Source organism: Poecilia reticulata, linkage group LG5 (assembly GCF_000633615.1).
Source record: "Poecilia reticulata strain Guanapo linkage group LG5, Guppy_female_1.0+MT, whole genome shotgun sequence".
Lineage (NCBI taxonomy): Eukaryota > Metazoa > Chordata > Actinopteri > Cyprinodontiformes > Poeciliidae > Poecilia > Poecilia reticulata.
In genome coordinates this window covers 22,759,491-22,780,422 of record NC_024335.1, presented here as the reverse complement: position 1 = coordinate 22,780,422, position 20,932 = coordinate 22,759,491, and the positions used below count along the sequence as shown (strand labels likewise).

The following is a 20,932-nucleotide window of genomic DNA, read 5'->3' as shown; positions in this document are numbered from 1 at the left end:
TGTGTTAGCATGGCCTAGTCAAAGTCCACACCTAAATATAACAGAGAGTAGGTGGCAAACTTAAAAAAGTGATGTTCAGAGATGCTCTCTGAAATATGATTCAATTGAAATAAAAATAAATCAAACAACATGAGTGATTTCACTGCTTTGTTTTTATTGAAAGTAAGAAAGTTTAAGGAACGCAAATACATTTTTAACAAACTTTAGTTTTAGTAGAATTGTAAAAAAAAACTAGACATCATTACCTTTTATTATTCAGACTGCGAAAAAAACATGTAAAAAAACATTTCCTTCCCTTTCTGCCCTGCAGGTTTTGATATCAGAGGGTCTCGGGAGATACGCCAAGGATCCCAAGTTTGTTGCTGCCACAAAGCACGAGATCGCAGATGCATGTGAGATGACAATAGACGAGATGGAGAGTGCAGCCAGCCACCTGCTGAGCGAAGGGATCGCCCCCGGCATCAACGGGGTCAACGTGTTTCCCCTTCTGGCCCCCAGGGACTACGAGCTGCCGGACACCGGAGCCAGTTACAGCGACGAGGAGCCAGAGACCGAACCCAGAGCTCCTTACGAGGAGGACCTGGCCGATGAGATGATCTGCATTACGACTTTATAGCATTAGCTGGAGGGATCCGCAGATCTGACTTGGGTACAATCTAGAACATTTAAATAATAAAAAAAAAAAAAGAAATGCATCTGTTGGCTCCGACCAAAAGAAGTGCCTTTTACACAGAGCAGATAAAAAAAGGCATACGGGAGGAAGAAGCGCCATAGAAGTCCTGAACGTTGAGATCTCCTCCTGCCAGCAGAGGAGGCGAGAGACTGAAACTCTCTGAGGAAGATTTTCACCTGAAGGGAACACAGCCTGCAGCCGCCTGGAGGCCAGGCCGCTGACGCAGAGAGAGAGAGAGAGAGAGAGAGAGGGAGAGACGCTCTGCAGGACGGGTCTCTACGGGTGATGACAATCAGATGTATGATGTCATTACCTCAGTCACTTTATTAAGGTTCGGCATATCATGCAAGTTTTCAATGCAAGCATAGTGAGGCATATCTAGACATGTAGTCTTTAGGGGAAAATCAGAGCTTGGTCCGTTTGTCGTTTGAGGCGGGTTGTCTTAGGATCGCTGGAGCTGATCGAAAATGTCGAGTCGTAACAGATTATGCAGGAATTAACTGTCCTACTTTTAGCATCATTCAACTTTAGTTGTGTGTGTTTAACGAAACAGAAGCATTTGGAGTAAATGCACTAGCAGGCAGGTTATTTTAAACATTTAAGAATAAATAGCCTGGTTAATATTTCTTAGTTGATATGCTGTAAATTGTATAATATAACAAGAGAAACTTTGTAAAGAGATAACTCTATATTTTGTAATTATGTATCATTTAAAAGATCAGCAATATGAACCCTTGTGACTCCTGTTATTCTATAAAAGGAAACTTGCATTATTTTAATGAGGTACTATGATATTTAAACGCCTTTTGTTTTGTGCTAATATGCACACTTTATTTTGCCTATAAAACATTTTTTAGACACTCTACTATGGTTACACAACTGCACAATATATTCAAAAGACTTCCTAAAATGGGGTAAAACACACGTTGGTTTTTGTAAAGCGGGGCGTTTTCTGCAGTCGAAGTGACGCGGCTGTCTGAGGAGTACCTTTGTTGGGATATTTTGTGTCGTGTGTACATGAATTTAAATGCATCCATGCATAAACATTGCTGCTTTCTTTGTTGGTTTTCGAATCAAACTTTAGTTTGTCGGCCCCTGATGAAATGCCTTTTTTTTGCTGCTGAAAGAACTAAAACTTGGACAAACTGATATTTGTGCGGCTCATGCTGGGCTTGGTATAAAACTCCACACTCCACAGGGACGTCTCTGCCTTTACGTACCGTGTTTTGCAAAAACTTTTTATGCCCTTTGAATGTTTTCACATTTGGACACATTTCAATAAGTGACCTCTATATTTTATGTTTGTTTTTTTTATGCGATAGACCAAAACAGCGTGGGTTCATAGTTGTGAAATGGAAGGAAAATTAGATGTGGTTTTATCTTTTCTTCACATAAAAATCTGAAATGTATAAAATGAATTTGTATTCAGATCCCATGAATCAATACTTTATTGAAAAACCTTTTTGCAGCAATTAGTGTCGAGTCTTTGATCCGTCCGATTGAATTTACGGTGCAGCATCACAATATCATCTAAATCAACATAAGTCTGGACTTCGACTTTTACTAATGTTCAATAAGAAGCATCTGAGATGTTTAGGTAACTGATTAATTAATGCAGAGATTAAATTATGCACAGATGAACTCTAATTACATTTAATAGGTGACTTCTGAAGGCTGTTGGTTGAACTAGATTTGTTTTGGGGAAACCGGAGCAAAAGAGGCTAAACATTATTCTGGTCAACAGCCAAAGAGTTGTCTCAGGTTTTTCAAATGTTTTAGGGTCATTTTGATGACCTGAATCCAAAAACCACGTTGGTTTTGCTCAAACAGGTCAACTTTCTGGACTATGGATGCATCAGAATGCATGACTTGTTCTAACAAATGGATCGGTTTCCTGAGAATCTGGGATCAATGATTGATGAGACGGAGAATTATTTCAATTTACATGTACTTACCCTTACCACTGGTTGTTATTCAATTTACAGAAATCCAACTTTGTAACATTTAACTTACAGGTTTTTTTTTTTTTCCTGAAACCTTTTTGAATGAGAAATATTAACGGAAATGAGCTGACAATGTCACAAAAAGCAATCAATTTAGTCAGAAGATCAGATTTCTCTAAATTATTCGAATAAAATCCTGACCTGATTGAGAAAAATGGATGTCATTTTTGGATTCAGCGGTACAAAATTAATCCTAATTCAGTTGAAAAAGCATAGACAACTTCCAGGAAACATTCTTTTGATGTCAGTGTTATTATCTACTGGGGGGAAATAAACAATTCCTTCCTCTTCACAGGAGCTACCTTGTGTTGGTCTGCCACATACAGTTGGAAAACAAAATACACGTTTCTTGTTGTAATGTGACAAAGTGTGAATAACTTCAGTGGGCATGAATACTTTTTCAAGGCTCTACGGTTTGTGAGGGCTTGCGGCTGCAGGCCTGTGAGGCTCGTGTTCACGGTGGAACAGCAGGGGGCGCACTGGTGCCAGAAAGGCTGGGTGGTGCAAAGCAATAACCCCGTCCGCACCCTTTCTCTCTCCCCGCCCGGTTTCTTGCATACAGTTTATACCTCGTTGGCAACTCTGACGACATATCAGTGTGTCATCATATCTGTTCGCACAGCGTGGAGACTTTACATGATTCTTACTGCGGGGTGTCCCCCCCCCCCCCCCCCCTCTTATAACAGCTCAACTTCCTCTGTGTTTCATCAGTTGTCATTCCCCAGTCCGTGGACTAAATAAACAATAGTGTTTCTTTCAAGTATCAAAACGTAGAGTTGACCTTTCCACGGGTGACGTTTAAGGTTCCTGTGACGTGTTGCTCATGAGCACTTGGTTCGTCGGTGGGTGTCCTCTCAATCTGAATGCTGAATGCTGTCTTGAACGTTGAGGTTTTCCACCTTGTGTGCACATTGAAAGGGCTCTTTGAATTGTTTGTGAGTTTCAAACTAAAAAAAAGTGTGTTCTAGTCCTTTTTTTGTTGGTGGCTAAAAGGACCAATGCACATAAAAGGCACATTGTACTATTTGTAGCAATTACAGAACTAATGAACTGAAGATATGCATTATTTTGTAAAGACTTTTAAAAAGTTGTTTTGAAACTAAAGATAAAGAGAACTTACTTTTACCTCATGTCAGGGAATTCCTGAGAAAAGAAAATGATTTGGTTAAGTCTATACCAATGGTATTTAAATATTAGCACATAGCTGTTTGTCTTTGCACAAGTAAATGTATAGTGCTTTTTGTTTCTCCTTTTTCTAAACAGATTTGTGTATTAAGGTGAGACGATTTTTGTACTTTTTGTGACCGTGCATATGGTTTAGTGGAATCTGTATCTGTCATTTACACCTCACCTCTAAATGCTGGGAATGAAAGAGTATAAAAAAAATATTTTCAAGGTGCACTGTTCCTCTGTTTCACAGGTATGGAGAAAAAAAAAGAACAGAAAAAAATACCAGTTTACAGAGAAACACATATTCATTGAAACACTTTTGTTAGTTTTTCTTCATCTTGTTACGGTTATTATTCTTACTATAACAGTTATTATTGTTCAGAAATCTGTATTAAAATAGAAGATAATGTAAAATATGTACAAACATATGAGATGACCCATGGTAATGTTCTCTACTTGAAAGTCTTGACATTTCCTCAATGTTTTTATTCAGTAAAACATCATTTCTCTCAGTAGCAAATGCTTTAATACATATTTAAATCCTCTAGATTTTGTATCGATGCATTTTTTTTTCTTTTTTTTTTTCTTTTTCATTTTATTTTGGCCTTGACTTCATTTGATATTTTGTTTTCTATCATCAATAAATACATTTATGCTGAATTAATGTTCTCGCTTACTTGTGACTCCGTTTTGTTTTGTCTTTATTGCAGATTTAAAACAAAAAACAAAGACGACCGCAGGACACTGATTTATTGATGTGCTTAATGCAAAAAATCTGGTTATAATATTTCAACTTGGAGCCACTTTATTTATAGACACGGCTTCCACAGTGGTTGTCGCCTCTGACGCCTCGTCTTCCTCCACCATCTCCTTCCTGCAGAGCAGGAAGGGCACAGCGTACTTACGAAACTATGAAACAAGCAAACAAAAAACAAACATACACAGTTATTAACATCTTACATGTAAGTCAGTGGATCCATGAGGACATCAGTTTCAGACCGTAGGACAGTTTTTAACACGCAGCATGAAGCTCCCATAAGCCAATGCTGAGCCATGTGTACGTTCAGTTCCTCGTCTCTTTCCTGGAATAAAACAAATGTGGATCCAATTCGTCCTCTCTTTAAAGAAAACCAAAGAGGTGCTTTAACTACGCTCATTATTTTTCTCTCTTATCTCTTCTCTGCTTCTTTCCTGGCTTCATCCAGAGGGAAAACATGTCTACTGAGAGCTATTTCTTTCCTTCCTTCACAGAAAATAGCTGTTTTATTCTTTATCTATTTAGCTGAATTTCTCAGAAGTCACTGATGGAGGTTGGACTGCTATTAAATCTGGGCCTTTTGTTTTTCTTCTCATGTCGTCTGTCTTCAGCTGTGTGTCCAGCTGTTGCTGCTTATACCCTGTTTGCAGATTCTTGGGTTTTCCTACCTTTAAAAAGTATTAATGGATCAGTACTTCAATGTTTATTTATGTTTATTTCCTAGGTAAAGCCCCTGACAGAGTATTTGTTTCTCTTATTGTGTTTTTCTTACCCAGTAGAAAGTATGTGTGTGCGTGTTTCCTTTGTATTTATTTATGCAGCAGGTTATATTATAAATAAAAATGTAACAGTTTTTCTCAAAATAGAAGAACTCCAACAGTTGAGTTTATACAGTTATACGTTAAAATTACGATGCAGCATTAAAACACTAAGCATGTTTTGAATCAAAAGCGTAATTTCTCCGGCACGGTGTTATGTGTCTTATCACCACTAGAGGGGGCTGATGTGCTTTTACAAAAGCATCTGAGGATTTATAGCTGATTTACAATCCCTGTTCTAATTGTTAGAATAATCAAAGTGTGGTTTTAAGTCACCTGTTTGTTGAGCAAAATGTAGATGATGGGATTGTACGCAGTGCTGCTTTTCGCCAGGTAAACCGGCAGCGAGCCCACCAGCGGATGAATCTTTGCATCAGGCCTGCAGACTACAAACATGGCCAGACCGGCGTACGGCAGCCAGGCGACCAGGAATGACAGCACCATCAGAATCACCATGGACGCCACCTTCATCTCCCCCTTAGCTACTGCTCCTCCCTCCACACAGGCCATCTTTGAAACCTGTAACACAGAGTACCAGGATTGATTAGTGACTGGCGAGACAAGACAAGGCCCATGAGCTGTGAAAACAGCTGTTTTTATTTTAATAACACTTATTGTGATCCTCGTAATAATAAAAAGCAAAAACAAAGATATTTGTGAAACAGGTTAGCATTTGTTAGTAATTGAATGATTCATTTCGAATCAGATACGTGGTGTTGTCTCCCCAAGAAATTGCATAAAATGTAAAAAAAAAAAAAAACCAAGAACCTGATATAAGAAAACTGAGAAGACCATCAATTGTCAGGTTAATTTTGAATTAATAATCGCCCTAAGGTTCAGAAATCTGCTGAAAAAAACACTCGAAACAAAATGGTAAACATGTCACCATGACGATTAATTAGTAACATTTCAGGGCATCAAATGATGATAATCATTCAAAAGTTAAACTGGAGAAAGGATTTACTGTCTAGATTAGAAGCAATTATACATTTTTCAAAGTAAAATTAAATATATTCACTCAACATACATTTTATGCATTTTCTCTCTTGCCATTTTGTAACTAGTGTCCTAAAATCCAGCGTTGCGTTGTATTTCTTTGATTATTATGCTCTTAACTGAGCAAGGTGATTATCTGAAGTCGTTCCCCATCACATTTTTTATAAGAACAAAGTATATGGCTTCTAAAGTGCTGATGCAGGAGAGGCATTAAACCATAAAAGAAACATTTTGGATCTCAAATATACCCACATTGGTCTTTTTGGGACGAGAAACGTCTCACCTGGTGTAACGTCCACAGCAGTTTTGCATACGAGACCAGGATCAGAGTGAGAGGAAAGGCAAAACACACAGCAAAGTAAGCAATGAGGTAGGAGACATTGTTGGGGTCTGTGTTGTGCCAGTCTGGTGCGCAGTTCGTCCCGACGCCCTCCAGGTCGTACCTGCCCCAGCCGAAGAGCGGGGGCAAGTTCCAGGCAAGAGACCAGAGCCAGGACAAGACTATGCCTCCGACAGCATGCTTCTTCTGGAAGGTTATCTGTCCCAGAGGCTTGCACACCACAAACATCCTCTCCACTGCGATCAGAGCCACTGTGCACAGGGACGTGACGCCTGCAGAGCAAGAAAAGCTGATGAAACCAGTCAACTAAGGTGAGCCGGTTCCTGAACTGCTCCACTCTTTAGACTCACCACACAAGGACACAGTGAAGCCCTCCACCACACAGCCTGTCCTGCCCAGGGAGAAATACCCCTGGGCGTTGTTGACCACCGACAGCACCCCCCCGGTCATCGCTGTGCCCAGGTCGGCTGCGGCCATGTTCACCAGAGCGTAGTTGAGCGGCTGCCTCAGCTGCTTGTGCATGAGGGACACGATGATCACTGTACCGTTCAGCACAATGGCAGGAATGGTAAAAAAGGCCATGATGACGGAGAGCACAATGAAGCCAGCTCGTGAGAGAGGGGGCTCCTCCATGTAGAACCAAGCATTTGGCTGCATTGCTGCAAAGCAGGGAAAAAAGGGGGTCCGACTCTGTGCTTCCTTCTTAAGTCAGAGTTGCCAGATCGTCAATAACTCTCTGACTGAATGAGACGGCTGGGATTAGACGGCTGGATTAAATCCTTTGGATCTGGAGTTAAGAAAGAGTAATTCCTTCAAATGATCATCCCTGATCCCTCACCTTTCGCTTGATTGCAGGGAGGTTTAAACAGGATGCTCCAGGCTGGATTAATGTCAGCTCATACAGCCAGCACTCCGCCAAACCTCACAGTGGGTTGCAGAGATTACCTCCTGCTCATTTCACAATTTATTTGACGTATAATCCCTTTTCTCTGATTCTGATCATGAATCTTTCAAAGATGTATCCGTTAATGCAAATTGAGGCTCATTTTGAGTTTATTCCAGTTTAATATCTGGTTTGTTTCTTTGTGGTTTAGTGGAATAGACATTTTGGTCCTTATCAAGCATCTTTTATTATTTACATTTTTAGCTCAAACTGTTTCTAGTAACCGTTTCCTGACGCATGAAGATCAACACACTTCTGCTTCACTTGAATATCACCTTACTTTGTTTTTCCTCTTTGGCCTCGTGTGTCTCATCATATCTGCAGCTCTCTGATCAGCTTTATAAAAGAAAAATAAAGCTTTACTCAAAGTGAATTACTGAAAACATGTTTTAGAAACTAACCTGAAGCCACGAAGCTTAAAAAAGAAAACAGAAACTGGATCTGGCAAAATACTTGTAATAGATTAACCGAATCTATTGAAATCATAAACATGCTTTCTTCATGTAGTGACATAAAAGACTGCTCAGTTTTGTTCTCTATAATAATTTAAATATAGAAATTTAAACTCTTATATAAATACAGGGTAGCTGTATAACTGAAACTGCATAATTAAAAAAAACAGCTCTAAACCTCCCAGGTGTTTTGATAATAGCGTGTGTTTTTAAGACACACGCTATTGTGATTTCAGCAGATTAACCTTAAAACAGGTGAAGGAAGTGAATTGTATTTGAGGGATTAGAGCAAAGATAAAGGAACTGGCTGGAAAGTCACGATCTGGCATTAAAGCAGCAGCAGCAGCCTGATCTAATGCTTCTACAGACGTAGCTGCATTTTTCTCATTGAGATAATAAATGTGATTAAACTCCTTGGACTTACATTAAACTATCGATCCAGAATCTGTCTTGCGCTCTTTGTGTATCTTTTTATTTCATGCTGATCCTGTAAACATCCTGTGAAGTAACTGGTTGTGGGTCTGTTTACACAATGTGATGTGCTGCTGTAGACCCACCAGGTCGTACTATTAGTTACCAAACCAGTTACCAAACTCACATAGCATTGTATTATATTTAGCCTGTAAAGCTCCGATGACCCGGCGCCGTGTGTGATCCGATGATCACACACGGCGCCGGCGCATCGACACGTTTGACTCGATCATGTAATCCACAGTGGGGTGAACGCTGGAAGTGGTCTGTGTGGAGTAATCCACAGCCGCTGGAGATTTGAGGTGAGGTTAAGCCCTTGGATTTAACAAGAAGTGTCCGAAGTTTCACCTTCTAAGAGGTTTATGTTCAATCAAGTCAAGATGTGGATTATAACTGCGAGGGTTCAACAGAGGCTAATGGTTCAAGACTGTCTGCCTCTAATTATAAAGCGAAGCACAACAGACCTCAAAATGAGATTACCTTTATGTTCATCTCTTAACAATGGCTTTTTTTGTGAAGACGTTCTACAAGCGTTGAGAAAAGATCACTGGCTTCATAGTTGAAGCCAAATCAAAGTGTGCAGACTAATTATAGGAATTGTAAAATTAGTCTTACTGCTATTACTTTACTGTCAGCAAGAAGAGATCAGCCAAGTAGACTGGGATTTAAAAAAGACACCCTGAATATCTTTGTGTGGAAGAATGATAGACTGAACACTTTAAATGCAACTGAATCAGTGAACATTTAAAATGAACTGAAAGATATGGCAGAAACAACAGATGATAATACTAGTGTATGTTTTGTTTTGAAATACAGTAAGTTAACGTTGGCAGACAGATGGATTCTGGTTGTTTACCAGAATGTAAAAGAATTGAGTGTTTAATGAGGAAAAGGGGGGCAAATGTGAGGAAAAATAACCTTGTTGTTTAACTGGTGGATTAATCAAGATAATGGGTTTATGCTAAAGCCAAGAAAAACAAAGGGGGTGATGAACACCGGCTTGTTTGAGCCAATCCAGACATGCTTTAAACCAACTCTAAAGACCTTAACAGAGAGAAATGGTGCCTCTCTGCTATGTTATGCGACTAAACGCTGCGTTTAGTTGAGAATTATTCATGCAGTGAGTTCAGCACTAAGGACAGCAGCCATACCTTCCTGGACATGATGCACGCAGAAAGATCGTCTAAAGCTCATCTGATGTAAAACCTGAGCGAGAGATGAGTTAAACAAATGAATGTCTGCAGCTCACATTGAAAAGTGAGTTAATCCGAGCTGCAATTTTAGAGGCGTCTCAGCTTTAAGAAAAAATAGATTTTACTCAACTGCTCTGAAAGAAAGCTAATTTAAAACCGCACTTCTGAGAGTGAGTGTCGATTAAAAGCCTCCAGACCCAAAAAAAAAAAAAAAAAAAAAAAAAAAAAACCAGCAACCCTGGTGAGTCATCGGCTTGGTTTGCTCAAGGACACATCAGCATGACTGTCCAATCAGTCTTATCTGCAGCGGCTCCAATAAAACCAGCAGACCCTCCTCAGCTCTGTGACTGAGAGATGTTTGGATTTGATGGCCTTCTGGTTAATTAAAACATTTTAGGAGTCGGTGTGAAGCTCAGGCCGCCGGTCAGAGAAGACGCTGGATGATATTGTCCGTCATCCAACATGCAGGTGGCTTATCGGCACGTCCCAGGCAGCAATGGGGCCCCTCACAACTTTGATGTACGATGCAATTACGAGTCTAATAAAAGCCTCAAGTGGAAACAAGGTTCCTGCGGAGGGTGAAGGCGGCGGGCTGTGTGCGGAAGGAGGAAAGAGAGGCGCTGCATCAGCCCGTCCGATGCCCCGACGTGATTATCGCCTTATAATCAGCGTTTACAGTGCAGGGCGATGGGGACGTCTTCCGGTATGATTGAATAATGGGGCACTGGAACTGTTTTCATACATGAGGAGTCGCGACACTGCAGTGCACCAGCAGCAGTGTTGGGATCTGCATAGAAAAGTCGCTGTTGGGTGACAAGTGATTAATTAAGACTTCAGCCAATCACGGGTAATGCACACTGATAATGCAAATCTCCACCCTTTTGCACAGGGGCTCTTATCTTCTGCTTATACGAGTTGTTTCTCTGTAGCTACAGCCGCGTCCCGGTAAATCTGAATGTCGTTGAAACGTCTATTTGTTTCAGCAAAGTCATTTCAAAAATGTTAAATAATGCAGAGAATTAAGCACGGCTTCATATTTGTATGCGTGTTTATTTATTTTTGTTGATTTTAAGGATTATGGCCTGCATAAAAATAAACACTTAATAAAAATAGAGAAAGAAACAGACAGTTCTGTTTCTTTCTGTATGTCTTGAAGCACTCACGTTAAACACTATAGTGAGGTTTCTGTTGTCACTGTTACTTGTCCTCAATTTCTCTATACACTTTTTCCTTTCACCTAACTTTCCTTAAATGTGCTTGGGCTCTGTGAACAGCCAGTTTCTTTATAAGTTATGTCGTGTGAAATAGACAACCACCAAGTCAGAAGATTTCCTGACTTTTTAAGGTTATCCTCCTGTGAACCATAGTTGTCAGAATGATCAAAAATGAATGCTTGAAATACTCTGTAAGTAATGAAAATATATAATGCATGAGTTCACAGGACACTGGTAATCTTTGGTTTGCAAATCAAAGCCAAAACACAATTTCAAGAGTTTTATTTAGGTTTTTTTTTTTTTTTTTGCTGGTGGAACTTGTAATTTAATTCTGATTTTGGAAAACCCCTAATAGTCCAATGTTTCGGTTTTAAAATACCTATTTACCTAAAGTCAGCAGATTTTATATGTTAAGAATGTTTTAGAGGTTTTTTTTCAGTGGTTTTCTTCTAATCCCCTACAAAATTTATTGTAAGAAATATTTAAATGTTGTAACTTTTCTATTATTCTCCTGCTGTAAACACAGAAAATGGGTAATATTAGAGGAAGCGGTCTGAGTGACAGACATTCATAAAGAGGTAATTATAAAGTAAATTGCAAGCAACATATTGATATAAATAAGTATCATGCAGCTCTTGAAACTTTTTTTGCCTTGACATTGTCCCTCTGCAGACCCCCATTGATGACGGCACTGTTTAACACTCTTTTCTTTCTCTCTCTCCCGTTTTTGCAGCAGAGCTCTAGCCCTCACCAGATATCTGCAGCCTCATTATCTCCCACAGAGACTTTTATACTAAAGTAAATTGCCATCAGTCCAATATGGTTTCCAGTTTTAACTTTATGTTCAGATACATTTATAGCCCATAGGCTGTTTTTTTAACCAAAAATAGCAAAATGAAGTATAATTTCTGATCAGATTAAAGAGATCCCTTTGTAAAATCCTTTTTTGTTTTTGTTTTTGCTTTTTTTTCTGTTATGGACAGACATCTAGGAGTGTTAGGGGAATCATATGCATCAACTTTAAGACAGAGATGTTTAGTCTAAGTGAGACTGCAAACATTTAACCAATTAAATTTTTCTTCAACTCAGTCCCTGCATGTTTTTCTGTTTATGTTAGAAAGGAATGAAAGCCAAGCATTGTCTCCAAAAAGCGATAATCTGCTTCTCAAAGCTATTGAGCTGCAAACAAAGAGACGCGCTCTGTAATTCCTGCACCATGAGCCGAGTGGGTTTTCAGAGAGGGGGGAGGAAAAGATGGAGAGACACGCTGGAGGAGGATGCTCGCTCGCTCGCTCTCTCTCTCTCTCTCTCTCTCTCTCTCTCTCTCTCTCTCTCTCTCTTTCTCTCTCTCTCTCAATCCCACTCAGATACAGTAGTGGGGCTGAGGACGTGTTGGCAGTGGAGGCAGAAGGTGGAGAAGTTGCACCGGAGGAGGGTATCGAGCTGCACCGAGGTCGGACGGGATTTTTTTTACTCTGCAGAAATTGTCCAGAGGCAACAAAGAGCTTGAAATGGAGGGAATCTGCAGGATCCAAGTCTTGCACACGTTTCTTCTTCTCTGGATCTTCATCGGCTGGAACGTAGCGGCGGTGGTGGGATCCCAGCAAGGAATCCCTCTGTCAGTGTGAGTGACAATTAGCTCAGTTTTTTTTTTTTGTTCTACTTATCTAATCAGTTTGTTGCATTTTATAAAGACTAAGCTCATTCAGCACCGCATGTGTTTCACACTCAGAATATTCAGAATTTGCTTTTTGAATCTCTGAAGCGCTTTAGTTAGATTGGAATCGGACCCTGCTACTTCAGAAAATGACTGAAGTAGTAAAGAAAATGTGATGGAACAGCTAATCTTTGCAATGTGACTGAAAGGACCAATTGATTTTTTTTTTACAATGCTTATAAAGTTACTCAACTGAGCTTTAGGTTTGCTAAAATTGAAGAAGTAATGTGTAAATGTCTCACCTTTAGGTCCATCTTTATGATTTGTCTAATAAAGAACTAGCAACAAAAAGTGTAATATTCTATTTAAAAAGAAGTTAGAGTTACCCAAGTTTACTATCATTATTATTCAAAACGTACATAAGAAGTATGATTAATAAATATATTTTTAAACTCTGATTTTCTGACCATTGTGTTACGTTTCACCAATCACTTTTTTTTACCAGAGTTGCTCTTAATCACCAGCAGATATAATTAAACTGAAGGTTCATTAAAAAAACAAATACATACAAACACATCCAGCATTTCTTTAGTGCTCTTTTGCAATGCTGAACAAAGCAAACCAATAAAACTTCAAAGATTTCACCTTTACATTTGAGTTTTAATTCCTAACAAATGGGGAAAAAAAGGAATCTAGATTTGATTTTTTTTTTTTTTCCTTTTTATGAAAACCAGGGAACTGTTTGCATGATTTAAAGCTTTCAGGAAAACCTTTTGTGTTAATTAAAAGAACATTTTCATTCCGTAAAGCCACAAATAAACGTGTTTAATAGGTTTTTTTTTACATATTTGTATGCAAAACAACATCTTGGAACATTACAGATTGTTGTTTCACAGAGAAGAGATTTAAATTTAGTGAAAGTTTCTATAAGTGCACAGCAGGTGAATAAGATCAACTTATCAGGAGAAGCTAGAAGCAGAAACAGGTTCAACAACTGCAGATGACAGGATGAAGTCGTTGACTAAGTTACCCAAAACATATGTATGTTTTACCTCCTTATCTTTTCACTCTTCTTTCTCAAGGAAACTCTGTGATTCTTTGTCAATTCATCAGTTTTTCTTTCTTTTCCTTGGCAGCGTAAAGCTTTGGGCCTCTGCATTTGGCGGAGAAATCAAATCACTTTCTGCGAAGTACTCTGGCTCCCAGCTGTTACAAAAGGTGCGTTTGTTACTTCTCAGCGTTTCCTTTCAGTCCAAGTGACTTCTTTATTTGTCTGATAGTTTTGTGCGCGGTAACTTTCACTTCTGCTGTAATGTATTTGACCTCTGATGGCTGCAGGAGCATTCGAGTGTCTCAGCTGAACGCTGAGGCCCTGTTTTAGAGGAGACTCAGGTGTGCTTGGAGTGCAATGCGAGTGTGTGTCAGTGTGCCTTTGAGTTCATGTGTGTTTGTGCTCGACGCGGCCCATTAACCGCGGCTCTGTTTCCCCCACTTATCTCCTCTCTCCTGTGAACTCTCCCGAGTGGAGAGCTTCGAGCCTCGGATGTAAACACGGGCAGCTGAAGGAGTGTGTGTGTGCGTGTGTGAGTGAGTGGGGAGCACGAGATGCAGATTATGGTTGTGGCCACTTGATGGCAGAGGTGGGTTCAGGTTTTAAAAGGCAATCATAGTGAAGTCAGGTTGATAAATGGAGGCCTGTCCTGTTCACTTCACTGGGATCAGACTGGAGGAGGAGCAGTAAACAGCTGGAGGAGCTTCACCTTATGAAGGCTGAACAACTGTAATGTTGGAGGGTCTGTTTTTACTTTTACACCAAAAACATCAGCAGAAAAGACCAAGACCCTGACAGGCACTGCAGGCTCTTCCTCTTAAATTCATTACCCACTAAAACCTCTGAACAAAGTTTCAATAGAAATGTGTTTTTGTAAGAAAAGTCCAGTTTTAATTAGTTCTGCTCAATTCAAAAACTGGCAAATGTCTATTAAATGTATTTGCAAACATTCAATGAGAAAATAGTTAATGGCATTTGTTGCTCTCATAACAACAAATGTGAACATTTTCCTGTTTGAGTTTTCACTTTACTGGTTTCCTTTGTAAAGGGAAGCAATTGTGACCTTTTAAGAAATATATGACTCATTTTTTTTCAGAGAGAGATTTCAAAAGTCCAAGCTGTGTTTTAATATGTCTAGAAACGGTGTTGAATAATTCAGTCCAGTTGTTGTAGTGGCAATCCCAACCTCAATCTGGATTGATGTAGAAAACTACAGGCAATATTCTTACATTAATCAAATAAAATATGTTTGACAATCAAATTTCCAACCACGGTTGATTAAATATAATCATATATATATATATATATATATATATATATATATAATGAGAATAAAAAATAGCCTTAAATACCAAATTTTATTATATTAGCCAGTCGCAGCGTTCGGTCAGGTTTTCTTATGCTGCTTATTTCCTTTTTTACTAAGCTCAGCTCTCAATCATCATTTCCTGGCAGCAACTAAAAGAAAATCTGTTTTGGGAGTAATTTAAGATTAACTTTTAACTTTTTTGGGGTGGGGTGGGGGGGAGACTTGTGCCACCCACTGTAATAGTCGTGCCCTGGGCAAAAAGCCTCTATCAAATCCCCCTTCTCGGTATAAACAAAAAATGTTGAGATTTATGTATGATTTAAAGCTTTCTTGGCCTCATTGTTGGGAACTAAAGTATCTTCATAAATATGCGAATGTTATGTGTTGTATTTGAAATACATTTAGTCCTTTAGCTTCTTGTTGTTTGCCACATAAACCTTGTGAAATTTTAGCTTACACTTTTATCTGCTAAATTACAAAAGCAGCAGCTCAATATGACACTTTTCCTCTTTAGGAGTCAAAAGGTTCACTTGGTGTTGTAAAAAAAAATAACATAAAGAAGACAGAAGAGAGACCAGGCGAAACATAGGAAAGCCAGCAGTGGCAGAAATAACATGCACAACGTCGTTGTTACATATGACTTCATAAAAACATGTTTCACATTTGTGTCTCCAACTTTCTCAGCTGACTAATAATTTAAAAAAATCTTCATATTCTGTATGTTCGAATGAATTAATTTGCAAATATATGCTTTAGAGTAACACATAAAACAATGAACTGGCACTTTGCTGCACTGAAGGGTTGGAAGGTTTATCTTCCAGAAGGTAAAGCGTTGGTGTGTTTTGACTCCAAAATCCAACTGAGATCTTTATATTTATTTGTTGATTTTTGGTGTCTGACAGCAAGGCCATGAAAAAATACACTTTTCTGTAGTGCTATGCAGTTTTTACAGTAGTTTTACTAGTTTGAGATTGAAAATAAACAGACCTGAGAAAGTAATTAAACGAGATGACACAATCACCCTTCAGAAAGAAACATATCGAATATTGCCTTTTGTTGTATGAATGCTTCTCTATCTATGTTTCCATAGTTGTCCTGTAGCACCAAGTCTGCAAGGTGAAAGTGTGACGTAATGCAGTGCTTCAGATTTACTGCTTGCTTTTGTGAGCAGCTGTACTACAGTCGATTATGTTTGAATCTAAGCAGAGCATGGAGGGGGATGCCTTCTGTTGCACAGGAGAAAAATGTATATTTTAATTTTAAAAATACATCAAGAATTAGCCTACATCCTATTAAAAAACTGACGACAAGCCACATTTTTATCCTGAATGTTTCAGAGACTGCTTTGTTCATTAAATCTAAGCTTTTGAACCATTTCGTTGTTTTTTAGGAGCTGTGGTCCATTACGGCGCCGCGTCCGGGGGCCAACTCCACCCCTGAGGCCAGTCCCCCCGTCAGGGCCACCAGCAGGCTGAACCCAAAGATCACAGCCGCCTGTCTTTGGGAAGAAAGCGGAGGGCAGCGAGGAAGTCCTCGAAAATATGGAGAAAGTGTCCAAACGGCGTTTAGGAAGCGTCTCCAAGCCCAAAACCCAGGACTCTCCTGCCCAGAGGTAACCGCAACCGCTCCTTTACCGGGGCCTGAATGGTGTGTGAGCTGAAGCGTCACGCTGCATGCAAGGGGAACATGCATTTCATCTGTGTACAAACACATTCCTGCCATCCAGCCCGCACATTTGCTTCTTCTCATGTGCCTGTAAGCACCTCGCACATGTTCCTGCGCACGCCGGCGTGACCGGAGCGATCTGCGCTGATGAGCCGGTCAGCACCAAGCATTGAGCTGTGAGCCAGCTGACAGGTCGTTAGACAGCTGATCATTACCTGCTTTTTGTTCCGATTTCCCTGATTTCATTAGGGTTCCTGTGAACCCGAAGATGCTCCGAGCCTCCTCTGGCTCCCGGAGCTCCTCCGTCGGTCATTAGTCCAATCGATAATTATGATCAGGGGATTTGATGGATGGATCTTCACCTCCACTTGACGGCTGGAGAGGCGGTGAGGCTGGGGGTTTCTGTGCAGGGGCTTGAGGTGCTGGGGCGAGGAGGACAGGCGTGAAATGAACTGTTCTGCTCCACTGCAAATTCACACTCTTCCTTTCAGTGGGTAATTTGTCGCCTCATGTACTGGTGTGTGTGTGTACGTGTGTGTGTTTTGTCCACACACTCTGTGTTTCTTTTGTACGTGGGAGCCTATTGTGCTCTTTTTAGGATAACGTTATCGGAAGCAGCCGATAGCCTGAAAATGTGGAGGATTCCTTTTTTTTTTGTTTTGTTTTGTTTTCATTTGGCGTGTGTTACCCGTTTTTATGCGTGTGCCGATCAGATGTTGGGTTGTAAAACGCCGGATTCCTCTGAGCTGCTGCAGCTTTTTTGTTCTATCACAGGAGGTCCTGCACATCCAGCAGAGTCAGCATTATTTGAGGTGTAGTTCATTACACGGAGTTGCCCGAGCTTGACGTGTTATTATCTTTCTCTTGTGCTTTGACTCCATTTCAATTACCCTCTTACCATGCATAGCCTTCACTCCCATCCACACACCCTCCTCCTCCTCTTCCTCCTCCTCGTGACCACCCAACATGGCCACCTCCAGCCTATCGCAAAGAGAAAGACATCCTGCAAGTGCAGCCAATCACCGAGACCAGATAAAGACAGCGAGGCGTTTGGAGCTGCGGGATTTTATCAGCTGCGTGCATCATGTCAGCAAACACATGAGCGTTTATAATCCGTGTTTAACAGCCCTGGTCTCCGAGGCGGAACGACGCCTGAAACATCTTACCCTTTTCCTCATTTCGTCACATGATGTGAATAACAGCATCAGCCTCGACGGCTCATCACCTGTGTGTGAAGATCCCTCCCTCCACTCGTCCTGGCTGTCACGTTTTGTTTATGATTATTTTCTCAGAAATATAAAGAGCCTGAAAAGTCGGTCAGAGTGGAGGAGATTGACGGCGTGAAGCTGGTTAAGGATCTGGCTGTGAAGATGGAGGAGATGTTCCAGAGGAAAGCAGAAGCCACCAGGGTATGTAAATAAATAAAAATGTGGAGGAATGAACAAATCAGCTGTGGGGGTGTTCACTGCAGAGCAGAAAACGGGAGTCTGTGGAACAGCAAAGGTGGAGTCGGGGAGTGTCTCCAGGAAGTGAGAGGGAGGCTCTAAGGTGTTTGTGCTTTTCAGACAGGAAGTAGCTCAATGAGCACAAAATAATCGTGTGTTTTGATGAGGCTATTTATCTTCGGGAAACTCCTACTTACACACGTCTCCCTCCATACTTATTTGCATCCCTGGTAATGATTTGCACCAGAGCCAGTGGTTGTTGAGGAGACTTTTATGCTGCACCTTTCCTGCAGGGAGCTTTTCTTCCTTCCTCTCCCTCACTGCTCACTTTGCTTGGTGGCAAGACAGACTTGGGTTGTCAACCAGCCTTGGTTGTTCCTGCTTCAGAACTCTTTCATTGTTGACCTGACTGTGAATATACACGACTGTTTCATCACAGCCATGTATAGACTTGTGAGGATTAACATGTAGCATGTTTGATAAATAACTTGTGGCCTTGTCTTTCCATTTTGTCTTTATATGACAGAAAAATAGTTTTGGTCATTTTGTTTTGTCAGTTATTGTGTCAGTTTTGGTACTTTGAGTTTTTTTCTGCATTTTGGGTCAATCTCCTGACTGTCTTACATCCATTAAGCTTTATTTCTAGTAAATATGTATCTGTATTCTTCCCTTCCATGCTGGATTCTCCTGATGTTTCTCCACAAAACCCATGTTGCTCTGTCCTCTCCTGTTCCTTACTTTGAATTTATTTTCTTACTTTTGTTCAAATCTCTTTATAAGTCTGGACTTTATATTATTAAATATCTTGTTTTAAATGTTCTATTTTGCCTCCTGCATGTGGACGGGTCCTCCTCTATTTTTAAAAACAAACAAAACGTATTTAATTATTGTTAATAATTGTGCAACCAGTAATTTTAACATACATTTTCATTTCTTAATTTGGGTTTGTTTTTTTTTACCACATCAGAAAAACACACTTAGGCTTGTTTTTCCCCATTTTTAAAAATTAGTATTTTTGTTGCTATTTAAACTCATCTTTATCAGTGGCGCCAGATGACCTGTTGTGCTGCAGCAGGAATCAAGTATTATTGACGTCTTGAGTTCAGTGGTGTCCTGGGCGTCATTAATAATCGTTCATTTATTGGAGAATCTTTAGTTTGAACAAATCTTTTTAAAAACGTATTATGAATTTCAAAAGTTTCCTTCTGCCAGAGAGGAAAAAAACTGGAAAAAATTATTTTCTTTCTTTTTTTGACGGGTTAATGTTATCAAAAATAAATATGCAAGAATACAGTCAGTTTCTAAATTAATCTATTACATTTCTTTTTCACCGCTGGATGTGCTGTTTGGCACAAATAACGAAAAGAAAAACCTCTAAAGCTTTTTAAGCTTTATGATTTGCATTTATTTCATCCTTCTGTGATCCGAGGAGAGCGATAATAAGGCCAATCCATTTGTTTAAGTCATTAACTGAAGTAATTACCGATCAGAAAATTGTGCTTTTGTAATTTGATTCTCAGTTTGGCGAACAGATAATACGTTTCAAGGGTTTCGTCATCACTCGCAGATTTCTTTCTTCTTCTTTTTTTGTAGCCACTAATTTTTCCTTCTTTTTTTTTTTTTTTTTTTACAAATTAAACTCTTAGTGAATGTTTAGTTTCGTGATATGTTTAGGAGCAGCGTCAGCTTATCTACGATTTGCGAGCTCGGAAGCATTTCAGTGCTGCACCTCTGCAGGGACTGCAGGGGGAATGATGAGGTTTATACGCGTGATCCCAAGAGTGCGATAAGTCGTGACAATTAGGGTTTGAATCACGGCGTTAATTTAATAAAAGAGATTCTGTGAGATAAGATGTTGCATGTTATATACCACTGAGTGTGTAGATTAAATGCTAGTTAGATTTGACTCATTTTTTCCCCCCCATCACAGGTTAAAAAAAACATTTTTTTGGCTTCAGAAGAACGACGAAGGAGAGCTTTAAACGGGGTACATTTCATTAACACAAAAATATACATTCTCCGTCAAACATTAAATTCAATCCATGATGCTTTTCTCCCCTCTTTGCTGACAAAACACGATTTCACCGTGAGGTCAAATGAATTTACTCTGCAGCCTCAGTTGTGTTTATGTTGCAGTTATTTTTGACACATGTGACAGATGTTAATTACCTGCGTGGCTCCTAAGGCAAGAGCGATTTCAGTGCTGGTTTTCCCCCGAAAACACCACAGCTAAGCACATTTTTATTTTTCATTTATTTTTTTTTATTATTTTTTTTTCTATATCCAGACCCGAGCTATTACAGCTGTAAGTTATCGCGCTTTTAGTGAGCGCCACGAAAATCGTTCTCCACTCAGCCTCCATCCATCATCCCGCCTCGATGTGGACTTTAAGGTTCGTGTGGATTTCAATTTATGCATAAATGCCTAAATGCATCTTACTATATATATTACAAAAATGGAAAAAATATTCCATAGTGGCATTTTCGCCAAGAGGAAGCATATAACTGAACGCCGTAAAGACGCAAAACACATCTCGAAAGGAAAAGCTCAGGGATTGTATTATCTGCATTAGATTAGATTGAAATAATTCCTCCAAGTTTTATATCTACTAAATGCTTCAGGTTTTCAGCAAGAAACACGTGTGCACGTCTTAACGGGCCTCTTTCCTTCCCTCAGCGGCTGGTGGAGGCTGCGGAAGAAGCGCACCATCAGCACGAAGACAACCCAGACCTGCAGGTGAGTTTAAAGTCAAGAACGGAAATATATATATATATA

General features: G+C 39.8%; 3 protein-coding genes across 19 annotated transcripts in view; 2 read left to right on the top strand and 1 right to left on the bottom strand.

Moving 5' to 3' along the window:
* The window catches only part of cacna1da (calcium channel, voltage-dependent, L type, alpha 1D subunit, a), a 76,455-nt gene extending 72,207 nt beyond the window's left edge, over positions 1 to 4,248 (top strand). For all 16 annotated transcript variants that reach the window (XM_008409708.2, XM_008409713.2, XM_008409710.2 and 13 more), the window contains one exon: positions 311 to 4,248. In XM_008409708.2, the coding sequence (XP_008407930.1) occupies positions 311 to 616 (306 nt within the window). In that variant the 3' untranslated portion in view covers positions 617 to 4,248. The remainder of the gene's footprint in view (positions 1 to 310) is intronic.
* A 346-nt stretch (positions 4,249 to 4,594) lies between these two features.
* LOC103465123 (parapinopsin-like) lies at positions 4,595 to 9,826 on the bottom strand. Its single transcript, XM_008409720.1, has 5 exons — positions 9,775 to 9,826; positions 7,108 to 7,416; positions 6,701 to 7,029; positions 5,698 to 5,940; positions 4,595 to 4,755 (listed from the first exon to the last, which is right to left on the bottom strand). The coding sequence occupies exons 1-5, from the start codon at positions 9,815 to 9,817 to the stop codon at positions 4,636 to 4,638; spliced, it is 1,044 nt and encodes a 347-aa protein (XP_008407942.1). The 5' UTR covers positions 9,818 to 9,826; the 3' UTR covers positions 4,595 to 4,635.
* A 2,601-nt stretch (positions 9,827 to 12,427) lies between these two features.
* LOC103465124 (voltage-dependent calcium channel subunit alpha-2/delta-3-like) overlaps positions 12,428 to 20,932 on the top strand; it is a 35,856-nt gene continuing 27,351 nt past the window's right edge. For both annotated transcript variants that reach the window (XM_008409722.2, XM_017304581.1), the window contains exons 1-5: positions 12,428 to 12,654; positions 13,824 to 13,905; positions 16,438 to 16,659; positions 18,005 to 18,121; positions 20,834 to 20,893. In XM_008409722.2, the coding sequence (XP_008407944.1) occupies positions 12,542 to 12,654; positions 13,824 to 13,905; positions 16,438 to 16,659; positions 18,005 to 18,121; positions 20,834 to 20,893 (594 nt within the window). In that variant the 5' untranslated portion in view covers positions 12,428 to 12,541. The remainder of the gene's footprint in view (positions 12,655 to 13,823; positions 13,906 to 16,437; positions 16,660 to 18,004; positions 18,122 to 20,833; positions 20,894 to 20,932) is intronic.